At 37.3% G+C, this 24,051-nt stretch overlaps 1 protein-coding gene across 1 annotated transcript in view; it reads right to left on the reverse strand.

Moving 5' to 3' along the window:
* Nucleotides 1–24,051, reverse strand: part of LOC131429314 (nuclear receptor subfamily 4 group A member 2) — a 312,103-nt gene that overhangs the window by 1,670 nt on the left and 286,382 nt on the right. Inside the window, exons 2-3 of the mRNA XM_058593378.1 lie at nt 20,770–21,014; nt 58–972 (exon numbers count right to left, since the gene is read on the reverse strand). Of these exons, the coding sequence (XP_058449361.1) occupies nt 58–972; nt 20,770–21,014 (1,160 nt within the window). The remainder of the gene's footprint in view (nt 1–57; nt 973–20,769; nt 21,015–24,051) is intronic.

Consider the following 24,051-nt stretch of genomic DNA (forward strand, 5'->3'; position numbering starts at 1 on the left):
AATGGGGAAAATAGTTAACTAAATAGCTATTGCTAGAAGATTCGAATTACAACTTACCGCTGCGTGCTGTTCGTACGCGGGTGAGTAGAAGCTTCCACCGGATGTTGGATTGCTGTATTGCATGTTGGGAGCTGCCGTGTGTTGTTGGAATTCGTAATGTGGCTGCTGGACGGCGGTATGATGCCCGTAGCTTTGATGACCGTAACTGACATTTTGGTGATGCGGCGAGGCAGCAATTTTGAAACAATCTTCGTCCATTTTTAAGCCAAAGTTGGCTAGCTGATTGTACTTAATTGGGTATGTCTCTTGAAAGCTTGGTAGAATAGAACTTACTCCACTAGTACCAACTACTTCTGTCGAAGTGATTTGTCTTGCACTGGGTCGCGGTGGTTGCGGCTGTTGTTTCTGCTGCAGTAAGGAAGGATGACTTGGAGGCTGCTGTTGTCGAGCACTACTTGCGAGAACTGGATCACTGCTCGATCGAAGGGTTAATAATCCAAGCTCTTCAGTAGAAGATGATTCCAGGAGGAGATCTGGTTCGGGTTCGGTGGCTTGCGTGCGAGGAGAACTTGTACTGAAAGGATCTCTTAGTTCGGCGAGGTTATCGTCCTTGTAGGAGGCTTTCAGTAAGACCGAGGAGATACTATCACTCGATTCACCGAACGTGGGGGGATGTTCTTCGAGTCCAACCAAAGTATCACTGGAGCTGTTAGAATGTTGTGCTTGATCTATGAATGATTCGGTAGCGATTGACTCTGCTTGTGTTTGTGACTGTGATGAACCAAAAAAGTCCACAAATTTGTCTAACTGATTCGATGTTGGCAACAGTTCTGGTACGATTTGCTGCTCTTGGTGTTGAGATTGTTGATGAGAAGGACCGAAGGCGCCTAGCTGATGGTATGACTGCTCAGGATGGTTCTGTTGCTGTGATAGTAAATAATCAAACGAAGAAACTGAACTAAAGGAAGAGGCCTGTAAGAAGAAGAAGAAGAAGAGGGGTGGAATTAATAATCATCGCGTTAGAATTGAAGGGGCGTGGTTTGATGAGTGTGCGCGTATCGTGCTATTTCACGCGCGAAAATTTATAGCTAAAATCTGCTGAGAGTAAGTGTGCCTTGGCGGTATGCCAGACTCGTTCGAATTTCGGAAGGGGGAAACGTGAAAATTGTTTAGTTGATGTTTTCATTGCCGTCGAATGGGAGCGTATATGAAGCTAACAACCATCATCAACATCGATCCGATATCGTTCACAGCTGGCTCATGATTGGAGGAAATCAAGAATGCGTGACGCGCGAATGAAAATACAAAATAGTAGTGGGTGGAGAAACTACCAGTGCATGTCAGTGTGAATTATTTATCGACCAAACCGAAATTAACCCACTGTTGTCAGACATTCACCTGAAAATCTTTCCAGGGTTTGAGGTGATAAATAATAAATGCTGTAATAATAGGTAAAAATAGTGTGTTGATATAAATTGACCTGCTCTATTTACAATGCATTAGCACATAGTAATTTTACGTCAAGTTAAAAAGTTTTTATGGAGTGAGAAATTCATAATTGTGATTGTTTTAGTGTATTTTGTTAAATTGAAATTAATTATATTTTTATCTGAATTATACGAAAGTTAAATTTAGCTTCAATCATTTATCTAGTCGTGGTGATTGGTTATTGGGCCTTCAAATGACGGTGTATTTTGGTAAACTTTACGATTATTAGTTCTTCATGCATAAATTAGACGCATGAAGTTAAATTTAAAATAATCTCATAGCTCTTGAATTAAAAATACTAAAGTTTCAAAATTATGTTAGCTAGTGATAGCTAGGTTTGTGGGTAACTACTGCTAATCGTGGATGGGAGAACTCCACTTAGACTATTCAGGTCTCCAAATTTTGGTTACGGAAGCATCGGAAATAATGAACAAAAGACTTTATAATGGTATTCACATCAGAGATGACTAAAACAGTGAAAATCACTGAACATTCAAATTAAAAGCCGTATGATTCCATTTATAATTAATACTTCCGGTTCCGGAGTTATAAGGTGTAGGGTCACATTTGTGGGGAGACGCAAAAAATGATGACAACTGATTGATCCCAAACCCATTGATCCCAAACCTATTCCATTTTGTGGATCTTCGCTTCAAAATAAAATTAATTCCATTTAATTCCTCTGTAATATCTACACTATTTTGCCACTAATGTCACGAGATAGCAAAAGAAACATATACTATTATTTCGGTGTACTATTTGCAACCTTCTTCAGTATATCATTTTTTCCATAAATACGTTTATTTCATAGGCAATATACATAAGTTTTTCTTTGCCGTGGCATCCACAATACATAGTACTTTAAACCTTATACATTTCGAATATCATATTAGTATGTTGGTTAGTATGTTGTACATTCAAAACTTTTATTTAATATCATATAGTTGGCTATTGGTTGAACTCATGGAAGAGAAAACAGTCTAACATAAAATAAAATTTGGAACTCCAATGGACTTAATGAAATGATGAAGAAGTTTCATGTAAGGAAGGTCTCGACAAGCAAGAATGTCGCGAACTGGGACATTAGATAGTTTACCTTGGGTACGCAAGGAATTTATTAGTCGAGATCTGACATCACGATACTACATGCATGTCCAAACGACATGATCAATATAGCGATAACCTTCGCCACAAGCACAATGATTAGTTTTGAAAAGTTCAATTCGAAGGAGATGTGCATCTAACGCGTAGTGATTGGACATGAGTCTGGACATCACACAAATGAAGTCCCTACTCACATCCAGTCCCCTGAACCATGCCTTTGTCGATACTTTAGGAATAATTGAGTGTCACCGACCCAGATCATCGTTATCCCAAGAAGCTTGCCAGCTGGCAAGTGTTTTTTGGCGGGACGCACTATAGAATTCGTTAAAAGCAATCGGTCTTTCATAAATTTCACCCTCAATAACAGATCGGCAAGTGTTTTTTGGCGGGACGCACTATAGAATTCGTTAAAAGCAATCGGTCTTTCATAAATTTCACCCTCAATAACAGATCGGCTAAAAAGTTCGTATCGTTTCTATGAGAGGGCGCTACTAGAATTAAATCCATACCATTTTCAGTTAGTACCAACCTTCAAAAGATACGTGTATAAATTTGACAGCTGTCTGATTATTAGTTTGTGAGATATTGCATTTTGAGTGAAGCTACTTTTGTTATTGTGAAAAAAATGGAAAAAAAAGGAATTTCGTGTGTTGATGAAACACTACTTTTTGATGAAAAAAGTGCCGCCGATACCAAAATATGGCTTGATGAGTGTTACTCAGACTCTGCACCGGGCGAAGCAACAGTTCGTAAGTGGTTTGCAAAATTTCGTACTGGTCATATGAGCACCGAAGACGATGAACGCAGTGGACGTCCAAAAGAGGCTGTTACCGATGAAAACGTGAAAAAAATCCACAAAATTATTTTCAATGACTGTAAAGTGAAGTTGATCGAGATAGCTGACACCCTAAAGATATCAAAGGAACGTGTTGGACATATTATTCACGAATATTTGGATATGAGAAAGCTTTGTGCAAAATGGGTGCCGCGTGAGCTCACAATCGATCAAAAACAACAACGAATTGATGATTCTGAGCAGTGTTTGGAGCTGTTATATCGAAATAAACCGATTTTTTTCGTCGATATATAACAATGGACGAAACATGGCTCCATCACTTCACTCCGGAGTCCAATCGACAGTCAGCTGAGTGGACTGCACGCGATGAACCGAACCCAAAGCGTGGAAAGACTCAACAATCGGCCGGTAAGGTTATGGCGTCTGTATTTTGGGATTCGCATGGAATAATTTTCATCGACTACCTTGAAAAGGGAAAAACCATGAACAGTGACTATTATATAGCGTTATTAGAGCGTTTGAAGGACGAAATTTCAAAAAACGGCCTCATTTGAAGAAGAAAAAAGTTTTGTTTCATCAAGACAATGCACCGTGTCACAAGTCGATGAAAACCATGCTGAAATTGAACGAATTAGGCTTCAAATTGCTCCCTCGTCCACCGTATTCTCCAGATTTGGCCCCCAGTGACTTTTTCCTGTTCTCAGACCTCAAGAGAATGCTCGCTGGTAAAAAATTTAGAAGCAATGAAGAGGTAATCGCTGAAACTGAGGCCTATTTTGAGGCAAAAGACAAATCGTACTACAAAAATGGTATCGAAAAGTTGGAAGATCGCTATAATCGCTGTATCGCCTCTGATGGCAATTATGTGGAATAATAAAAACGAATTTTGGCAAAAAAATGTGTGTTTCTATTAAACGATACGAACTTTTCAGCCGAACTGTTAGCTTCATATTTGGCTAAACTATCGGCTTTTTCATTGCCTGAAATGGAGCAATGAGCCGGGACCCAAACTACACTAAGGTCGTTTTTTATGCGACTTTTTTGTGCGAATTTTCAGGGTTATGCGGTTTTTTTTAATGCAAATTTTCAGAGCTATGCGTTTTCCTTTCTGCGTTTTTTTATGCGAAGTTTTAGAGTTATGCGGTATTTTTTATGCGAATTTTCAGAGTTTTGCGATTTTTTATAAGCGGTACGTAAACTCGCATAAAAAAAGACTTCAGTGTATTGTGATTTGTTAATTATTATTCAATATGCCGTTCAGGCACTGTTTTATTTTGCCCAAGAAAAAGGTTCATTTCTGCCAGCAGCGTTTGAGCGAATGGCTTCAATTGCACTCAGACTATCTGTGAAGAGAAAATAATGGTTTTGGAGATAATGTGACGATTACACTCAAACTGTAATGAACTGCTGCTAACTCTGCTATATAAACAGATGCAGGTTCTTGAAGCCTAAATGAAGCCGAAACATTATTGTTGAACATACCAAACCCCGAAGCCTCTTCAATTCGTGATCCGTCCGTGTAAAATATTTTCTCAGAGTCAATATGTCTGAACTTACTTGTAAATAGTTTTGGGATTTCCATCGAGCGTAGGTGTTCCGGGATCCCACGCACTTAGTATATCAGTTCTAAGTTATTTTAAAGCGATGAACTAATGAACTAACTCAACTAACCGTTCAAAAATGTAATTTTCGTGGATCCTGTTAGTTGATTTCCACGTAAACTCACTTTGGCTGTACCCATGTCAAAACTTATGGTTCCGAAAACACCGGAAGTAGTATTCAAAAGACCCGGAAACGGAATTAATATCGATTCTTCAGAGATGACTGAAATGGTTTTTATAAACTTAAATTTAATTGAGAGGTCTTATGATAAGATTGACCAATGTTCATCTTCGACTAAACAGGGTGTGTTATTCAAATTTGCAGATCTTTTCAGAAGATAGTTGTTGGTTCTTGTAATATCTAAGTCATCCCAAATGACTACGAACTATGGTTTTGGGGTAAGGATCGCACGATCTACAGATTTTTATTTCATGATAAAAAACAACCAAGCATGATAAAACATATCATTATTAATGTACTAATAGAAAATGATTTTTTCATTTCTTAGATGAATCGAAGCACATGGGCTTGTTTTCTCGAGCCGGAAGGTAGATAATCTATTAAACGAGCCGAAGGTGAGAAAAAGTAAAATCTTAAACGATTATGATATCTATAGTAGATTTTACTTCAAATAGTGTTTTCAATAGACGGGATGAATGGATGAACTAAGATCAATTACGATCGGCTAGACTGAATTGTAGTGAACCTAAACGTAAAGTTTTATTTTTACTACTTAATACATTAAATGTGTAGTATTCCTTTGCCATTATAAGATTAGAATAGACGTTTGTTGTATTCGTGTGAAATGATGTTTGGATGATTTAAACCCTTATTACCGGTGTCCCTACACGGTGAAAAGTGAAGTGACTGTGACCCTTATTATAGGTATCACTTCACGGTGGAAATCAAGTGAAGTGTATGTGGGTCCTTATCACGAAACTCGTTTCAGAGACAAAAGTAATTCTTGTATAAACTTGATGTCATTATGAAAATCACGCCATCAAAATTTTGTTGAAAAAAATAGTTTTTTTCCACCACAGTGACCACTTCACTATGCGTGATACTGGTAATAGGTAAAATCAAGTGAAGTGACATGTAAGTGAAGTGAATGTGAAAGTGGAAGTGAGAACTATAATAAGAGCCTTAATGTTTCAATTTTTATTGGGTGAAAAGCTGGATGACAAATAGACTGATGTCTACTGTAGCGCAGTAGTTGCACCTTGAAGTTGAAAAATTGGGTATCGAGAAGAGTGCATAACAGCAGTTTAAAAAAGGGTGGTCATATTCTTGGACACCTCTTATGTTAAAAATCAGTTTGTAGCATCATGCATTCTGCTTGTCTTCGACAGTTGCTTTTCAGTTTTTAAGTAAGAAAAACAATGTGTAAAAATTTTGCTCACCTACTGTGAAAATCCGAACTACTTTCTCGCCAAATAAGTGAAGTTTTGAATGTGAGTGTTGTATATTACGAGCCGTCTGTCGACTAACAATAAGATGGTGACTCGCGACGATAAACAAGTCGGCCGGAGTATGATTGCGGAAGCAGTGCATGAAGATGTCGACGGGGTATCAGATGATGGGACCTATGTCGAGATATATTTTAAACAGATTTATGGACAGGAGATTTTACGGTAACTGGTAAAAGTTCAGCTAATTTTTATTGGGATCTAACTTACGGCTCCAGAATTTATTGATTGGTATAAAAATTTTCCCATTAGCAGGTCTCACCTACCTCAGCTATGCCAGGTTTAGGTTTCTGGTTCCGGAAGACTTTAGGACAAGACGAAAATTGAATTTTGAAGCAATGCACAGTGGGGAAAGAACGATAAAAAACACGACTTTGCTCAATAATTTTATAAAAACATGAGCAAACATTTTCAAAATTGGTATTTCTTATGCAAATTTTTCTGTAGAATCGATAGTTAGAAGATCCGCAAAATTCACTATCATGCCCGTTTTGCTCCAATTCCTCTTTTATCTGACTTTACTTTGAAAACTAACTGTGAAACTCAGGAAAAAATTCAATTCCACCAATCGTAAGGTATTCCTGACATGCTCATAAGTTAGATAAATGGATTGTTTTTAATAAGATTGACCGCAAACAACTGCATTCTGTTTTACCCCCAGTCATATTCTTCCGATAATTTACAGAAAAAAAGTTCCACTGATCGGTGTTTGGACCAATTTTGGATAAACAAGACAGTTCTATGTTTCGCATATAACCTCAAATAATAATTTACAGATAGTGTTCATGATCGCATGCTTCGTGCTACATCGTTTTACCCCAATTTTCCGACAAATATAATTTTATGTTGAATTCAGATTTAAAATCCCGAAGCAGATCCAATATGACCTACCAATATTGGTTCATATCACGTACAAAACATCTGTAATCCAAACAAACACAATGGGAATGACAGTACTAGCCTGTTTAACCCGTTTTAAACCAATTTATTTCATAAGTCGTATTTCTGGTTAAACTTTCTTTCGTATACCGGAAGCAGGCTGATTGCGGTTGATGAAAACCAATTGATATTACGAAGAAAGACCTGAAAATTGGATTACAAATGAATTCAATGTGGAATAAAATCTTAAGACTCAGTTAAAGGATAAATTGGGGTAAAACGGTATAACAAGATTCGTGCGATCATTGAATTCATTTGTAATCCTATTTTCAGGTCTTTCTTCGTAATATCAATCGATTTTCATCAACCGCAAACAGCCTGCTTTCGGTATGCGAGAGAAAGTTTACCCAGAAATACGACTTTTGATATAAATTAGGGGTAAAACGGGTTAAGCAGGCTAGTACTGTCATTCCCATTGTGTTTAATTGAATCACAGATGTTTTGCACGTATTATGAACCAATATTGATGAATCGCATTGGATCTGCTTTGGGATTGTAGATCATATTTCAACTGAATATTATAACAAGAAAAGAAATGGGGTAAAACGGTGCAACGAGTTTGCTGCTGTCAATAAAACAATATGCAATCGATTTGTTAGACTTTTTTACATAGGAAACACTCTATTCGCTTTTCTGCAAGTTCTTCAGTTTCATGTTATATAGTTAAGCTTGAATACAATGCAGTATAAAAAGGGAACTTGGGGTAAAATGAACATGATAGCGTTTCGTGCGGTCCTTCTAAATACATGGAATCGAATTTACTGACCATGTTACACCAAAAAAGTGCTTTGTGGTCAGCTGTATCATGCCTCCAAAAAAATCGTCGCGTTTTTGATCCATTTTTCTTCACTGTGCAATGGTTGGTTAAATTTTCACGAACGTAGTTTCAAACAAATCTGTTGTCGAATTTACTTTAGATCCAACTTCTGGATACGAAATTTTAAATTTTAAAAAATCTAAAAGTTATAGAAAACAAATGCAATGTGCAGAAAAAAGTGGAAAAAGGAAAAATGTTTTCAATACTTCTTCTTCTAATACACTTAAGACTAGTGCGAGTTTAGTGCAAAGGCAATTTTCTAAAGCGATTTTTTGGCTTTAATTGCAAATGTCGAAAATATATCCGATTTTTTAATGAGACTGAATCGATTTTCAGAATCTTAAGTTGAAAAATAAACGGGTCAGGGTCATTACGCTAAAAGCCATTTCGCCGAAATCCGTTTCGGCGAAAGTCATTTCACCGAAAGCCGTTTCTTCGAAAGCCGTTTCGCCGAAAGGACCATTCCGCCAAATGCTAAATGAGAAAAAAAATGCACTCAATTTTTTTAAAGATTGCTGAATCGATTTTTTCAGCATGAGATTCAAATGAACGGTCTCCTAGAATGTAACTTACTTCGTTTACTCAGAGACGGCTAGACCGATTTTTTCCGAACCTTAATTCAAATGAAAGTTTTTATGGTTCCATTGGTTGATACTGATTTGATCCGGATCCTACTTCCGGTTCCGCCAGTACAGGTCAATTAATTTATAAAATTAAGTGAGTGACGATACAAAGGTGAACTGAATTCTCAAAACAGGTCTCAAAACTATTCAAATTTGCAGGTTGATTTAAAACCGTTTGAAAGAATGACTTCCTTAAAAATGCAGGCGTAAATGAAAGTGCATAAAAATCAAGTAAATATAATCAGAATACGGCTCGTTCTGCTAATTTAACAATGAATCTTATGTGAGATATGATCGTCTTTTATGGCGATTGTAAGCAAATTCTATTTGATTGTAAAATGTTCTTCGATTGTTCCATGTATTTTTTTCTCCATAAAAACACATCTGTCGATAATCCATTTTCTCTAACAATTTTTTTTCGATCATCATCGAATCACTAGTAAAGTAAGGTTACACTGGGAAATACATTCTTCTCTTTCAGCCCAACCCAACGCAATAAAACTTCAATTCCCTCGAAAGTGAAGAAAGCAACTACGATCGTGATTAAGTTTAAGTGTACGCTATTATTCATCTTAACCTAAATCGTCTCATATCATTTCCCTTTCGGCCAGCCTCTACCCAAGGCGTAGCTTTCGTTTGTAGCAGCAACGTTCCAAGCATTACATCAGCCCAAGACAATTTCGGTTGTTTCCTCAACTATTTTTTTTCCTTTCGTGGGTGAACTCGATGTTGGGTGTATTGGGAAGGAAATGATCGCAAATTTGAAAAAAAAAAACAACTAGAGCAGATTACTTTTCGGATCCATACAAGTGACCACACTCTGTCCAGTGAGTGTTCAGCCGGGCGGAGATCTTGAGCGCAAGTGTTTTCCGTTCAAATAATTCAAGTCGATGAGAAGCATAATTGATTAATAGATGCTCGGAACATCATGAGCCATAGTGCGTAAATTTCGTGCCCAACTGTAGGTTAAAATTGAAAGTTTTTTGAAGACGCAGTCGAGTCCCTCATCGGAAGATGCCATCCAATAGTGCATAAATCTCCGGGTGAACTTCGGCTGCACAGCCGGAAACCAGCTATTATTACCGGTTATCTTCCGAGAGTGACTGTGAACTGTTCGCCATGGATAAATTGTGCCCATACGGACCGCGTCGAGCTCTCCTGCTGAGTTTGTTTGCCGTTTGGTATTATGAATTGCGACCTGGCTTAGTGTGATCATTTCGCTTCGGGTAGATTCCTGATTAGGGGTAACATCCTCGAAGAGTGGCAGCAGGTGAATGCTGCCGTAAAAAATGCTGTTGCCAATAGGGGTTGACTTGGTTTTGTCTTTCTTCGAGTAAGCGGAGTTGTATGTCGCACGGAGGGAGAATAATACAACAATCTAACAGAGTGGAGATCGATAGCAAAGATAACATGGTGGAACGGATTGTTGCTGCCCTTTGCCGTCGATCGAGCGAGCCGATTGTTTTGCATGATTCCTGGGGCGGTTAGGCTTCAACGGAGTTATTAAATTAGAATAGCAACTGGTGAATATTGAATGATTCAACTTGGTGAAAAGTGCTCATTTTTTATTATGCTTTGTTTGTGCAAATAGATTGCGCAGTGGATGTATGGAAAAAATGAACATTCAGTTTTTATTGAAAACTGTCAAAGATTGTGAAATTACTGTATTCCATGGAAACGAATGCTCTGCGCTTTATATCAATAATTTAAGCAGAACATTTAGCTTGCATATATGCGGAATTTATATTTGAAAGAAGTGAACCTTAGAAAACCTTTAAACTACTTTGTGTTGAAATTATAATATTCAACAGGAAAGTACCCTGCAATCGAGATGTGTTTTAATTTAAACCGATGTATGTGCATAATTCGTAAAGTCATAAAAATATTCACTTCCAGCAGTTCCCAATGAACAAAATGAACTGGAAAAAGAGTTTGCGAATGAAATAATGAAAGACAAATTTTCGAAACTATGAAAACAAGGGTTTGACAACAGTATGAAAAAATAAACACAAAAATCAAGAGTTTAATTTTCCATCGTACTGTGCCAGAACACTGGTTTCCGGTCGCAATTACAGATCAACTTAGAATATTATGTTGATGAAAAAGTTTTTGACCCACACAGGAAACAAAATAAAAATCCCACACATCAATATCCAGCTGGAACACAGAAGGTAGATTAGATTAGTGATTGTTTGTGGTGATCAGATGAGATCGAGAATTCAACCACACTGTGGTGATGCGAAACTTGAACCTTTAAGGAACTCTTTGGATTAAATGTTTACATGAGAAACGCTCAGATTTTGGTTCAATTGCAGATTTTCGAATTTCATGAGAAGATTTTCTTCAGAAGGGTGACTTCTAAGGGAAAGGTTGCTAGGAGTAAATTTATTGCTCACATACAACCATTTTTATAGATTAATGGCTATTTCGCATCAAAAACTTGAATGCCCAATTGAATTCCTACAATTTCATTTTGAAAATCATTTGTGTTCAGTGTAGAATTATGATTTTAAAATTTCATGGCATGAAATTCATAGGCATAAAAAAATGGCTGCGGCGACTTGAACCTAGAATCGTTGGATCCCAAAATACGTCCGTTAAACGACTGAGTCACAGAAGGATATACAGGGTGATTTTTTAAGAGCTTGAGAACTTTTTTAAACAATAAAACGCATAAAATTTGCAAAATCTCATCGGTTCTTTATTTTAAACGTTAGATTGGTACATGACATTTACTTTTTGAAGATAATTTCATTTAAATGTTGACCGCGGCTGCGTCTTAGGTGGTCCATTCGGAAAGTCCGCTTTTTTATCGACAAATTTTGTTCAGCGATGAGGCTCATTTCTGGTTGAATGGCTACGTAAATAAGCAAAATTGCCGCATTTGGAGTGAAGAGCAACCAGAAGCCGTTCAAGAACTGCCCATGCATCCCGAAAAATGCACTGTTTGGTGTGGTTTGTACGCTGGTGGAATCATTGGACCGTATTTTTTCAAAGATGCTGTTGGACGCAACGTTACAGTGAATGGCGATCGCTATCGTTCGATGCTAACAAACTTTTTGTTGCCAAAAATGGAAGAACTGAACTTGGTTGACATGTGGTTTCAACAAGATGGCGCTACATGCCACACAGCTCGCGATTCTATGGCCATTTTGAGGGAAAACTTCGGAGAACAATTCATCTCAAGAAATGGACCGGTAAGTTGGCCACCAAGATCATGCGATTTGACGCCTTTAGACTATTTTTTGTGGGGCTACGTCAAGTCTAAAGTCTACAGAAATAAGCCAGTAACTATTCCAGCTTTGGAAGACAACATTTCCGAAGAAATTCGGGCTATTCCGGCCGAAATGCTCGAAAAAGTTGCCCAAAATTGGACTTTCCGAATGGACCACCTAAGACGCAGCCGCGGTCAACATTTAAATGAAATTATCTTCAAAAAGTAAATGTCATGTACCAATCTAACGTTTAAAATAGAGAACCGATGAGATTTTGCAAATTTTATGCGTTTTATTGTTTAAAAAAGTTCTCAAGCTCTTAAAAAATCACCCTATAGAAAAAAAACAGAATAAGGAAGGCATCAGAAATCATTTGCGTAATCAACTTATAGCAACCGGGAAGCAACATTTTCGATCCTACCAACACTACATTATATTTTAATAATTGTTATAAATCTATAAAACAATATTTTGAATCGAAGCATACTGCTGAACTGTGGGGAATAATGTTCATAAAATGACTATTTTAGAAAATTCATATATCAAGGAAATTTTCTCTGTTTCTCTGCATATTTATACGGTTCATTTCGCCAAAAGTCCTTTAGCCGAATAGGTCATTTCGCCGAAAGTCGTTTCGCCGAAAGGGTCATTTCGCCGAAAGGGTGATTTCGAATACATCACAATTTACAATTGTAGGTCAACAGAGTGATTTCGAATACAATCACAATTTACAATTGTAGGTCAAATAAATGGACGTTAACGCTATCATCTTTCATTTGTCTTTATTTCAAATCAATTTCAATCACGATATTAAGATAATTGCAGGATTGGGCGAAATTATCTTTTCGGCTAAATGCCTTTCGGCGAAACGGCTTTCGGCGAAATGACCCTGATTCGTAAATAGACACACTTGCACTGCTAAAAGTTAGTTACTAAGTAGCAATCGACCATTAGACGTTTTATACGGATAATGTGCTGATTTAATTGATGCAAATCTTACATCGAAAAGCTGCCTAATGATATTTTCAGTTTTTTCCGTATTTTCCAGCAAACGAAAAACAAACGTATTTCAATACCTAGTTGCCCGCATGGAAAATTCAACTGAAATGTAACTCGTTTTCACTACCAGTTCTTTAGATTTGAGAACGAAACTGACAATCGTTCAAAATCAACTGACAATCATTGGTTCCGTATTCTGAAACAGATCCAAAAAGCTTCTCAAATGTTTGACTTGAATCCTATTAAGGTTCAATCCAGTAAAACTTTCCTAAGATTGCAAATTACTTCTTAAGAGCCCTTGGTGTAAAGTTAGAGAAGAGCCTAAAACTTTTAACACATCAAATAAAAATGTAATAGAGTGGATATAATATAATAAAAAATATAATAAAAAGAATCTAGAAATGGTAATTCAATATTCGAGAGAATATTTTGTCAACATTGTTCAACATCAGCTGATGGAGTCGATATCGTAACACTTAAAAGCTTTGCAGGGAGCTAAAGGAGGATGCACCAAATACTAAAAAAAAAATTTCGACGTCTGTCCATTTTTAGTTTTTATTAACAGAAATTTCGAAACAAAATTTTGAACAGTCGTTTTTTTTTTCTTTTAACGAAGTACGAGGCATTTTCAAAAAGTAAAGAATGATAAGTCATACCAAGTGGGAGGGGAGTCTATTCTATCGCGAACGCAAGTATTTGAGAGGCATAAAGCATTCAGTGAGGGTCGTGAGATGGAAGAAAATTTGATGCTAAAAGTCAAGGTGATGCTCATAGTTTTCTTCGATTACCGCGGTGTTCTCTACCATGAATTCGTTCCTCCGACGGGCCAAACGGTCAATAAGGAGTACTGCTTGGGCGTTTCGAGGCATCTTCGTGAAGCAATTCGTCGGAAACGGTCGGATTTTTAGGCAGACAATTCATGGATAACAAAAGTTATCGTTCAGCCACCGTTTTCGTTAGATTTGACCCCCTGTGACTTTTTCCTTTTTTCAATAATAAAGATATGTATTTTTTTTCAATAATAGAGATATGTACTACAAGCTGAAAATTGTTTATTTTTTAATTCAGTCCGCGTCAACTTTGATCAGCAGGTGACTTTTTTACGGCAAAAAAAGAATCTTGCGTCTCGAATATAGTAGAATTGAATAATTTATCATTGGATTTGTTTTGCCCTCTAATAATAAAGCTATAGCTGAAGTTTTGCGTCTGAGTGTTTATTAAAATGGAACCGGATACCCCTTTCATTCTGTATTTTATTTGTTTGTTTTTATACATTTGATTTCATTTTGATCAGTTCCTCTGTTTACATCGATTTCGTTTCCAACAGTTCCATCATTCATGTTAATATTTTTTCAGTACATATTGAGAGATGGTTTAAAATGAAATTATATCAGATAAGCGAAAAGGTTGGAGTTACGAGTTTGAATTGGCTATAGTATGATTTTTGAACTAGTTCGAATTGGTTTTTGGTCGTGAGAAAGCTTGGACATCTTCGAAGTGAACGGGAAGTAGCGGTTTATTCAAATAAGGCTCATTCGGGGAATGGTGGCAAGCCTTAAAATATGAGAATGGAAGAAGCGACAAATCAACAAATTGCTAATTTAAACCCACACGACTTAGCTTGATCTTTTTGTGACAGAAAAAGATGATCTTCTATTTCATCATAGTTCGTTATACAACTGACGATTCCATCAAAAAATTTGGAACCTTTTTTTTTCTACTGATATCACTCTATTGCGTGCAGATGCCATGTCAAGCATGGAAAATGGATGCAATGTGCGAAATAATCTTTTTTTTCCAGTGGTGGTCTAATTTGTTACCTTCTACCAGAAACCAACGTGTTTGGCGTCAAACGACACACACCAGTAGAGTCAAGGTGGGTTCAAAATCTGCCATCTCTTCTTCTTCCGCTTACGATCACGTTTGCGCGGCGAAAGTTTCTTTGGTCTGCATAGCGAGAATGACTATGCGATTGCGGGTAAATTTGTTAATCGAAGAAGATCGATTTCCGCCTTACAATGATTGTCGCTGCCGGGCCCGAAAAGGTGTGGGAGCATGAATTGTGCTTTCGATTGAAGGAGGAACCCAGTGGATGAGCACTGGAGGAATTGGTTTTCAGTCAGGTAAAACACGAAATGCATTGATTTTACATAACGTGCTAGCAAAATTAAAAGAGGTTCGTAACACTCAAACGACAACTGAGTTGTGAGGTTGTTAGTTCTAAGGATTATTTTTGTTTGATTTTATTTCAGATAATAATGTAAGCTTGCACTTTTTGATTTCGTTGGTGGTTAATAATTACCAGAGAAAAAAGTTTTCTGTCTGTTTTTTTCACTTGGTAAACCAATAATAAATATATTATTGGTCAACAGCTGTCAAATGTTTCTAAATTCTTCGCAAATGATAAATGGTATGGTAATTTAAAAGAGGCTTCGGTTAACTGCGAACACAAGCGTCATATTGGAACCTTTTCTCGCTATATAATTCTCCTGGTCCCACCTAGACGTAGAGTTGGAACTCCTCGATCAACGATGATTGACGTTTACGGTGATGCAGAAGATAAATTTCCTAGTCACGAGAATTCATGCGCCTGTGAAAATAGCGATTTTATTAGTTTTTAAGAGATGCTCTCTTAGTGTACGTTTATTTACTGCGCTGAAATTGATTATCCATTGTGACAGACAGATCGCGAATGATAAAACTTCATTGATGTCTGTTGTGTTTTATGCATCCGATGAATATTCAACGGGTAAGCATGTTTTTGGATGAAGTAGTCCTAATGAAGTAGTTTTGCATGGCGGCTAGGATAAATCGTTGTCTATGGACCCCCTCAGTTCTTGGCGAGCTCATAGCACGGAAAGCCGATGGGACTAATGATCAAGATATGAAAGGTAGATAATGAACTAATTCTTTTCTCATATCGTATGTCAACTAGGTGTTGGAACTTTCAATGTTTGCAATGATCCGCTTGAAGTGTCCGTAAAGACCACTATACATGTTCTGTTTAACGGACAGTTTTCCGCCAATCTGACTCCAAATGAAATTGCACCCTATTAAATCGTCCGATATTTGGTAAACAATTCATTACGATTTCAAGCTGGATCCCGTTACAGGTTCTTATGACTAAAAATCAGTTATTGAACTTGATTTATTGATCAACTTCGAAGATCAAAAATATAATATTATAAGTGACGTAACCGACAAACCGCACTTATTTTCTACAAACTAAATTTTCTCGAAGCTCAAATGGCTGACATAAGGGTGAACTAACAAGCCGCATTATTATTTTGAATGCTACTATTGGGTCATCGGTCAAGTTCGAAAATCAAATAGGAGTTCCGGACACTAAGGGTTCCGGAGATATAATCGTAGAAGTGGCGTAACCGACAAACCGCATTGATTGTCCGCATCCTAATTTTCTTGGATATTTTGAAAATCTCAGGAGCGCTTGAAAGCGACTGTTTGGTCATTGGTCACTTTCGGAGGAAGAATGAGTGTCATATTCGACTTCGGATATTTGGTCGAAGAAGTGACATAACCAACAATCCGCCATTAGTATTCGCTCAACTTTCTTGGAGATGGCTTAACAAATGTCGACAAACTAGGACTTATTTAAGAACTACTATGAACTCATCGATCAAGTTTGGAAAGGTCATAGCGAACATTTTCGATTCGGGTGATAAAATCGTATAAATGGCGTAACCGACAAAACGCAGTTTTTTGTTCACGCCAATTTTCCCCAGAGATGATGAAACCGATTTCGAACAAAATATTAGTTGCTACTATTGAGTTATTTGATAAGTTTTCAAGGCATATGTGAAGTAAAAGTTACGTAACCTAAAACGCACTTTTTCCATCCACACAATTTTCTCAGAATGAGGCCGGGAATGTTACCGAATATGCGACGTAAGCATTGAAGCACGCTTTTGTGAATCATACGAATCAATCTGAATGAATTTGTATCAAAAACCAGTTTTATGCATTTCTAAGAAATTTGGCATACAAAATTATTTTCTTTGGTTTTGTTTTTTTTTCTACGCGGGTTCCCTTAGTTACGCGGTCATAAAGTCCCAAAGTTGACTTTTGGACGATTTCCGAAATCGAATTTTTTTTCAAATATAATTTTTTTGATACTACACCAGATCTTGACGTTTATGCATTTCTAAGACATTCGGCATGAATTTGTTTTTAGTATGCATTTCTTTAGGCGGATTTCCGAAGTTACGCGTCAAAATTTTGCTCGCATATGGCGAAAATCCAAACTATTCACACGCTGAGTTGAAGATATTGTCAAATGTGGCAAAATAAACTGTCATCAATACAATAGAAGTGTTTATTTGTCGATAGTTAAGAATACTGGATCGGAAGGAAATTCAAAGCTGGCCATAACAAAAATGTCGTAACGAGTGAACAGCTATTTAAACCCAAACTTTTCCATTCGAGATGCCACAAAAGATCTAGAAGTGTCATCTACAATTGTGGATCGAACTAAAAAACAAGCTGGACTGTCGGTTTAGAAGAAGATAGTGACTCCAAATCGTAACGATAAGCAAAACCAGTCGACCAGAGTACGATCTCGGAAGCTGTACATAAAAATGCTGTCGAAGTTGGATTGTGTAGTAAAGGACGATGAAACCGATGTCAAGACATACTTCAAACTGATTTCTGGTCAGAATTGTTATACGGGTTATATTTGTTATATGGGTGAGCGATATTTGTTTCATGGATTTAAAGGTCGGAGCCCATTACAAAGAGAAGAAAAAGGTGATATTTACATCGCGAATGGGATCATTAGGGGGGGTAGGGGGTAGGGTCTAAATGATGAAAAATATCATCATTTTTGAGAATTTTTTTTCAGAGTTATCGTGCAACAAAATAAATTCAAATTTTTTGCATGATAAAAAGCATCATTCGAACAACATTTTGTAATTTTTTCGTGGAAAAATATTGAGAAATAAGTCGGTGAAGTGGTATTTTTGAGAACGCTTCTTAAAAATCATGATTTGCGGTGTCCACTGTATCTCAGCGCAGACTGATCAGAAGTCAACAAATCAAAGCAGCATAGTTAGAGTAGAAGTTTTTCTAGACCCCAACGTTTCTGTTTGATTTTTTTTTTAATTTTTAAAATATTTGGTGGTTGTTCAAAGTGAAAACTACGATTTTTCACGAAAAAATTCGCCATTTTGTAGCTGTAAAACCTTCCCAAAGTAACAAACAAGGGAAAGGAAAACGTTGGGGTCTGGTTTTTTATATGTAGAAAGTGTGTGCAAAATTCGAAAAAACTTTGTTCAGTAGTTTTTGAATGACGATGGACACGGACTTTCAAAACCATAACTTGCCGAGTTTTTCTCCGATAGGCTTGAAAATTTCACAGAAGATTCTTGAAATGTTTTACTATGAGAAAATACAAAGAAAATAATAAATGATTTTTCAAAAGTGTTAGACTCTAACACATTTTTGGAAAAGCTTTCCACTCTCTTCATGGAAAATCTACGAATTTCATATAACCGATTTCGTTGTATTTTGATGATTTGGAAGTAGGGGTAGCCGGCAGTGTTCGGTTGCTGGCACCCCAACAGATAGCGTCATTCCGACAAATGTCATGTGTGTGTAATAGCAGCACGTTCTTTCTACGTCGAATACCAAAGCAAACAGATGCTTGTACTTTTTGATGCGCTCAAAATAAATTTAAATTGCGTGGAAATCAAAACAAAAGTTTTTTATGACTTTTTTTTATACTATCATAAATTTAAAAACCTTAATCAAAAAGTTGAGTCGATGAAATCGATATATTTCGTGATTGAATACCGAAGATTTTTTTCGAAATTTTCAAAATGTCTACCGATTTCGGTTACCGGCACCCCATTTTGTTCGACAAATCACGAAGCATTGTCAGTGATATGTAGAGATGCCAAATCTGCAAATGCAGAGATGCCAAGTCTGTAAATTATCAATTTTTTTAGTGAAAATGTAAATCTTTTTTCGTTTAAAGACTTTTTACAGACTTTTGAAACTTCGATTGTTTGCAGACATTATGTCAGAGATTACAGACTTTTGAAAATTGGCGCAACCTTTTCGTTTTAGCTAGCTAAACTAATTGTAGTACCTGGCATCTCTGGTGATATGCAACACGTGGACAACTTGACGACTTCAATGCATCCGTCATATAAGTAAAAACTTTGGTTCTCTGGTTGTGTTAGCCATGGCGACTTCAAACAAATCGTCCAAGTCAAGGAAAATAAACTTCAATGCACTGATTAATGTCATTAAACGTTGCTTAGCCAATAAATTCGACTCCCGCAACGCATTCAATCCCGCGAAGCCGGTGGAAGACCGGCCAAATCAACACTAAGGGCGCCACCATCCAAATCATTAGCCAAGGCGAAGTCACCATCCGGCAATGAATACTTTTGTCCAAAACGTCCGTGTTCAAGAATAAATTCCGTTTTTGCCTTGAATAATTGCAGTTTATACTTATATTTTTCCAGTTTTAGCGAAATTTCTTGGGGTCCTGTAACCGAACACCTTTTTTGAAATGACGAAAATTTATCAATTTACTAAATTGATAGTTTTATCAATCGATTGAATAAACTTAGTTTCTTATTCAGTTGTTAGCTAGAGACTTTACTTTCCCATTGATGTATGTTTGCCCGCATAATGTGCACTTAGTCAGGAGTTATATGCTTAAAAGAAAAGGGTGCCGATAACCGAACACTCTCCCTTACTAAATGAAATACAAGTTATTTCACAACAATACTTATTCTCTTTATAAACGGAATAATGATATTTTTGTAAAGTATTCTAAGTTTTCCACAGAATAAGATCAATTTTGCATTGAGCTGAAGAAAATCCGCTTCAGTTTGAATGTGTGTAATAATTGTGAAAGATCACAAAAACACTCATTTTTCAGAGCTATTTTTGATAACACTAGGAAAATCCACCGAATTTTCCAGCCATTTTCATCCTGCTGATAGATAAAAGTTTTTCGCAGGTCTTTTTTTTGGTTTTGACCAATTTTTCAAATTTTTCATTGAAAATTTCCCAAAACCACTCGCGCGCATGGTACTTGGACGATGGCCTTAACCAGAAAATCGATGTGCTGGAGTGCCTGAAAAAACGGCTGGTGCTTTACCTAAAAGAGCACAATTTTCCTGTTTTGGTTTGATTTGGCAACTTGTCAATACGGAAAAGGACGAACAAGGACTTGAGCTTGGCTAATTCGTTAGGGTTCCTCCCAGTAGACAAACATTGGGCTAGCGAAAACGAAAGACAGTAGTCTGTGAGACACAGTGCAAGGCAAATTGGTGTTCTGCGGTGAGGAAAGTGATCATAGCACCCTTAAGCCTGTATAATTCTACTTTGATTCTTTATTCTTCGCTCTTTCGTATCGTTCATACGACATGTTAACAACTCTTTGTTCCGTTGCACTTTTCGGAAGAATTTTCATTTTTTTAATATTTTAACAATGTAAATTTTCACCGGAAAACATACATCATTGTTAATGTTTCTATATTCAATTTTTAATCTTTGAAATTGGTGATTGTTCAAATTAACTGTTGAATTTTTGAAGCATCTTTTCTAAACACACACAATTCACACTCTCAGTAAATTACGAGAATAAAAAGAAGGAAATCAAACCCGATTAAATGATCCGGTAATTGCAAAAATATTAGGTGCAAAACTGATCAGCAGTGAAACAATTAATCCTGCAAAGACTCACCTGAGTTTGCAATAGTAACATACTGGGGTTACTATTACTGGTACCGGAGGTGCTGTCACCGGTCGCTTTCCGCAGTGACCCGCTGAGGTGAGGAGAACCCGAGCTGTTCAGACACTTAGCTGCACTGGATGTGGGTGACACAGTATTCAGGAGCGTCGCGGCCGTCGTCTTCGCTGGAACCGTCGCCGATTGTACCGTGCTCAATAGCGGGGAGTTAACAACTTGCGACAGAAGTTGTTGAGCACCTGCAAAGATCGTAAAGGAAGTAATGTTTATTTTAATGACAACAGTATTCTTTTTTTTCGATATTGCAATGAGTTTGATTTGCAAAGTACCATGATGTACCATAATTTAACACTTCCTTAGTAACTAGTGAGCCTAATTATGATGGAATCGTTCAAATCAAAAAGCTCACTTTCCCGAGCATTGCAACAGCATTTATAGGTACATTTTTATATAGCAGTTAAAAAATAGTTGGTTTATTATTCACAATAAATCTTAAAAAAAAGCAGATAAGAGGCCACCAAAGATCAAATATAATGGTGTTTTATATTAATCACTTGCTAAAATCCTGTTATAGCCGGTTGACAAAGAAGTGACTGCCACTTCGCGCGCGGACGAAATTTGAATAAGAGCACTATTGTCACTTTGGACGTCCTGAGACGGTCGGGCAGATTATTTGATGGGAGTGGCTCACAATCCGACCGAGACTGGCGCATCACGTTCGTTCCTCGTCATAATTTTTATTTAGAGGATTTACATACTATAACATGGGTTGACAGGTGAATATTTACAGAGGGGCCACCGCTTCAGATGAGACACATTCAATTTTCACGCTCCTGCTGCCGTTCGCCGATGTACGTATGAGCTCTGGTGTTCTTTTTCGGAAGGGTATACTCGCTACCACGGGTTGTGTTTGGATAAATGGGTGTGCCGATTGTTATCGCTAGAAAGCGATACAGACTGCGGCATCCCGTGGCTGTGTCCCTATGAGACTATAAAATCAGTGATATTTAGCATGTTTATTATGAGCAATTCTCGTTCAATGGATTCATTGTACACTGTGTCTAAATAATGGTTCTAAATAGACGACGAACACAAGCACTATTCTTGTTGCTGGGTGAAAATGAGCGTGACGAAAGAGGTGACTTGTGTTGGAAATAAGCGGTAGAAAAAAAAACTAACAAACATTAAAATTTCATCAAGTTTACCAGGTATGTCATAGACTTCGCAAAATATATCAATTGTAAAATTTGAATTATTTTTCGAAATATACTCTTTGAGGGTCGATTTTCCCAGCATCCATTAGGAAGACAGTGAACGAAACACGTGTGCTAACCTGCAATCACGAAGCAACTAATTGATGATTTCTTCCAAATCCATGAAGGCCCAGTATTCCATTGAAAATTTCACCTTAAAAGGTCGCACGCCTCCAAGATAAACACATATTACCACTGGTCTGAAATTATTTAATTTCCGATTCAAGCTATTTCGTGGCGAGACAGCGAAGCATCACACAGCTTTTGCTACCGCTGATGAGCGCTATTATAAATTTCGCTATTAATAAGATAAACGAATTATTAATAATTATAGAGAGGTAGCTGCGAAGATTTAAATCCCCTTCGTCATTATCGGCGTTATAGTAGTACCATCAGGTTATAGGAGCTTCTAAAAAAACAGTAGCTGGTAAAGCAGAGAGCTAGCCACCAATGGGGAACTACATATATTTGAGACAGTCGGTGTGGACCGCTACCGAAAAATCAATGAACACAACGGAGAACAGGCAGACAGGCAATAAACAAAAAAATCGCATGACATTGGCGATCGAACTTCGTGGGATCATCTATCCTTTCACTGTCTTTCGGAAATAAGAAATACAAATTTACATTTACGTGTGATTTGTTAGTAGATATTTCGGAATTGTTTTCAGACAGCAGCATTATGGATACAACTAATGAGGAGTAGTTTCCAACACTGAATGGAAATTTTCACATCTGAACGAAAACACTAAAAACAATCGTGATGTAATTAATTCGACAAATGCTCCGTTAGAGATCAGGTATTCCAATCAAATCCTCACGTACTGTTGAGACATTCTCGAAGGGAAGCTCTTGTGAAAAGTAACCCACGAATATTTGCGGTTGATTTTCCCTATCTGAGTACCGCCCAGCTCAGGGGCATTAGTTATGATAATTTTAATCAACTCCCCCTGTACGGATTAGCTTTCGTGGCTCTTCCAGAGGGCCGACGTACGGACCGAGTCCGAAGTTTCCACCGATGAAAAGCAATCACGGTCAAATGCAATATGCAGTGATGAGTCCCTTGTGGGAGCACGATTCCTGGCACGCCACAAACAATCAATCAGAGAGCCGTGTAGTGCGGTATCTTTTCTAGCCTTTCGCTGTTTTACACTGCGACCAAATCATCAATCAAGATCGCAATTAGTGGCGGCTTCCACTACAGTTGTTCGAAGAGTAACAAGTAGGCCAGGAATGTTATGTTTATTGTGTTCTTAGGCAGTTTCGATCGTTTCTAACCGGTAATGCATCATGCGAGGGAGCTTCGTTATCGAAATTTAGACACAGCAAAGCGTTGGCGTAAGAAGTTTTTTTTTCAAGTTGTACAAGATTTGTTCACTAATCTGTTTCCATGTTATATGATGAAAACTTTCACATGTTCATTACTACACACTTCTCCAATCTATAGAATTGCGACAAATATAACCAACTAAATTTCAAATGTTCCTGTAAGGGCTGAGGCCAGTGTATTTTAGGGCGTTTTAGAGGGCTATTTTAATGCTTTAAATCTGATTTTCTCAGAAACGGTGACGAATATAAAAAAAAAACCCAACTGACAATCTCTTAGAAAATTAGTTTAAGTTATTCTGTGAAAATTTCAAACTGATTCATTGACATTAGCGGTCGGGAAAGTCGTCTTTCAACTTGTTCATTGAACACCTCGGCTTCAAAAGCATGGGTCAAAAATCTATCCTGACAATGTCTAGATAATTTAATTTAAATGCGATTAGTGCATAAAAACATAGGGATTGTCGCGATAAAAATGAAGTGAGTGTTATTTTTGTGAAGGTAAGTCGGTTTCTATAGACGCACCATTTTTTCTGCTCTTGTTACCTAGTAACGTAACGAAAGATGAGAGAGACATAAAATCGGCGCAGCAAGGCTGCCAAACAAGCGGTAGCTTTTTTGGATTTTATGTGATGTAGTCAAACTTGTAACTGAAAATATCAAAACTTTCTTGGTCACCCGGCCACAGCGAGAGTCA

The sequence above is a fragment of the Malaya genurostris genome, chromosome 2 (assembly GCF_030247185.1).
Source record: "Malaya genurostris strain Urasoe2022 chromosome 2, Malgen_1.1, whole genome shotgun sequence".
Lineage (NCBI taxonomy): Eukaryota > Metazoa > Arthropoda > Insecta > Diptera > Culicidae > Malaya > Malaya genurostris.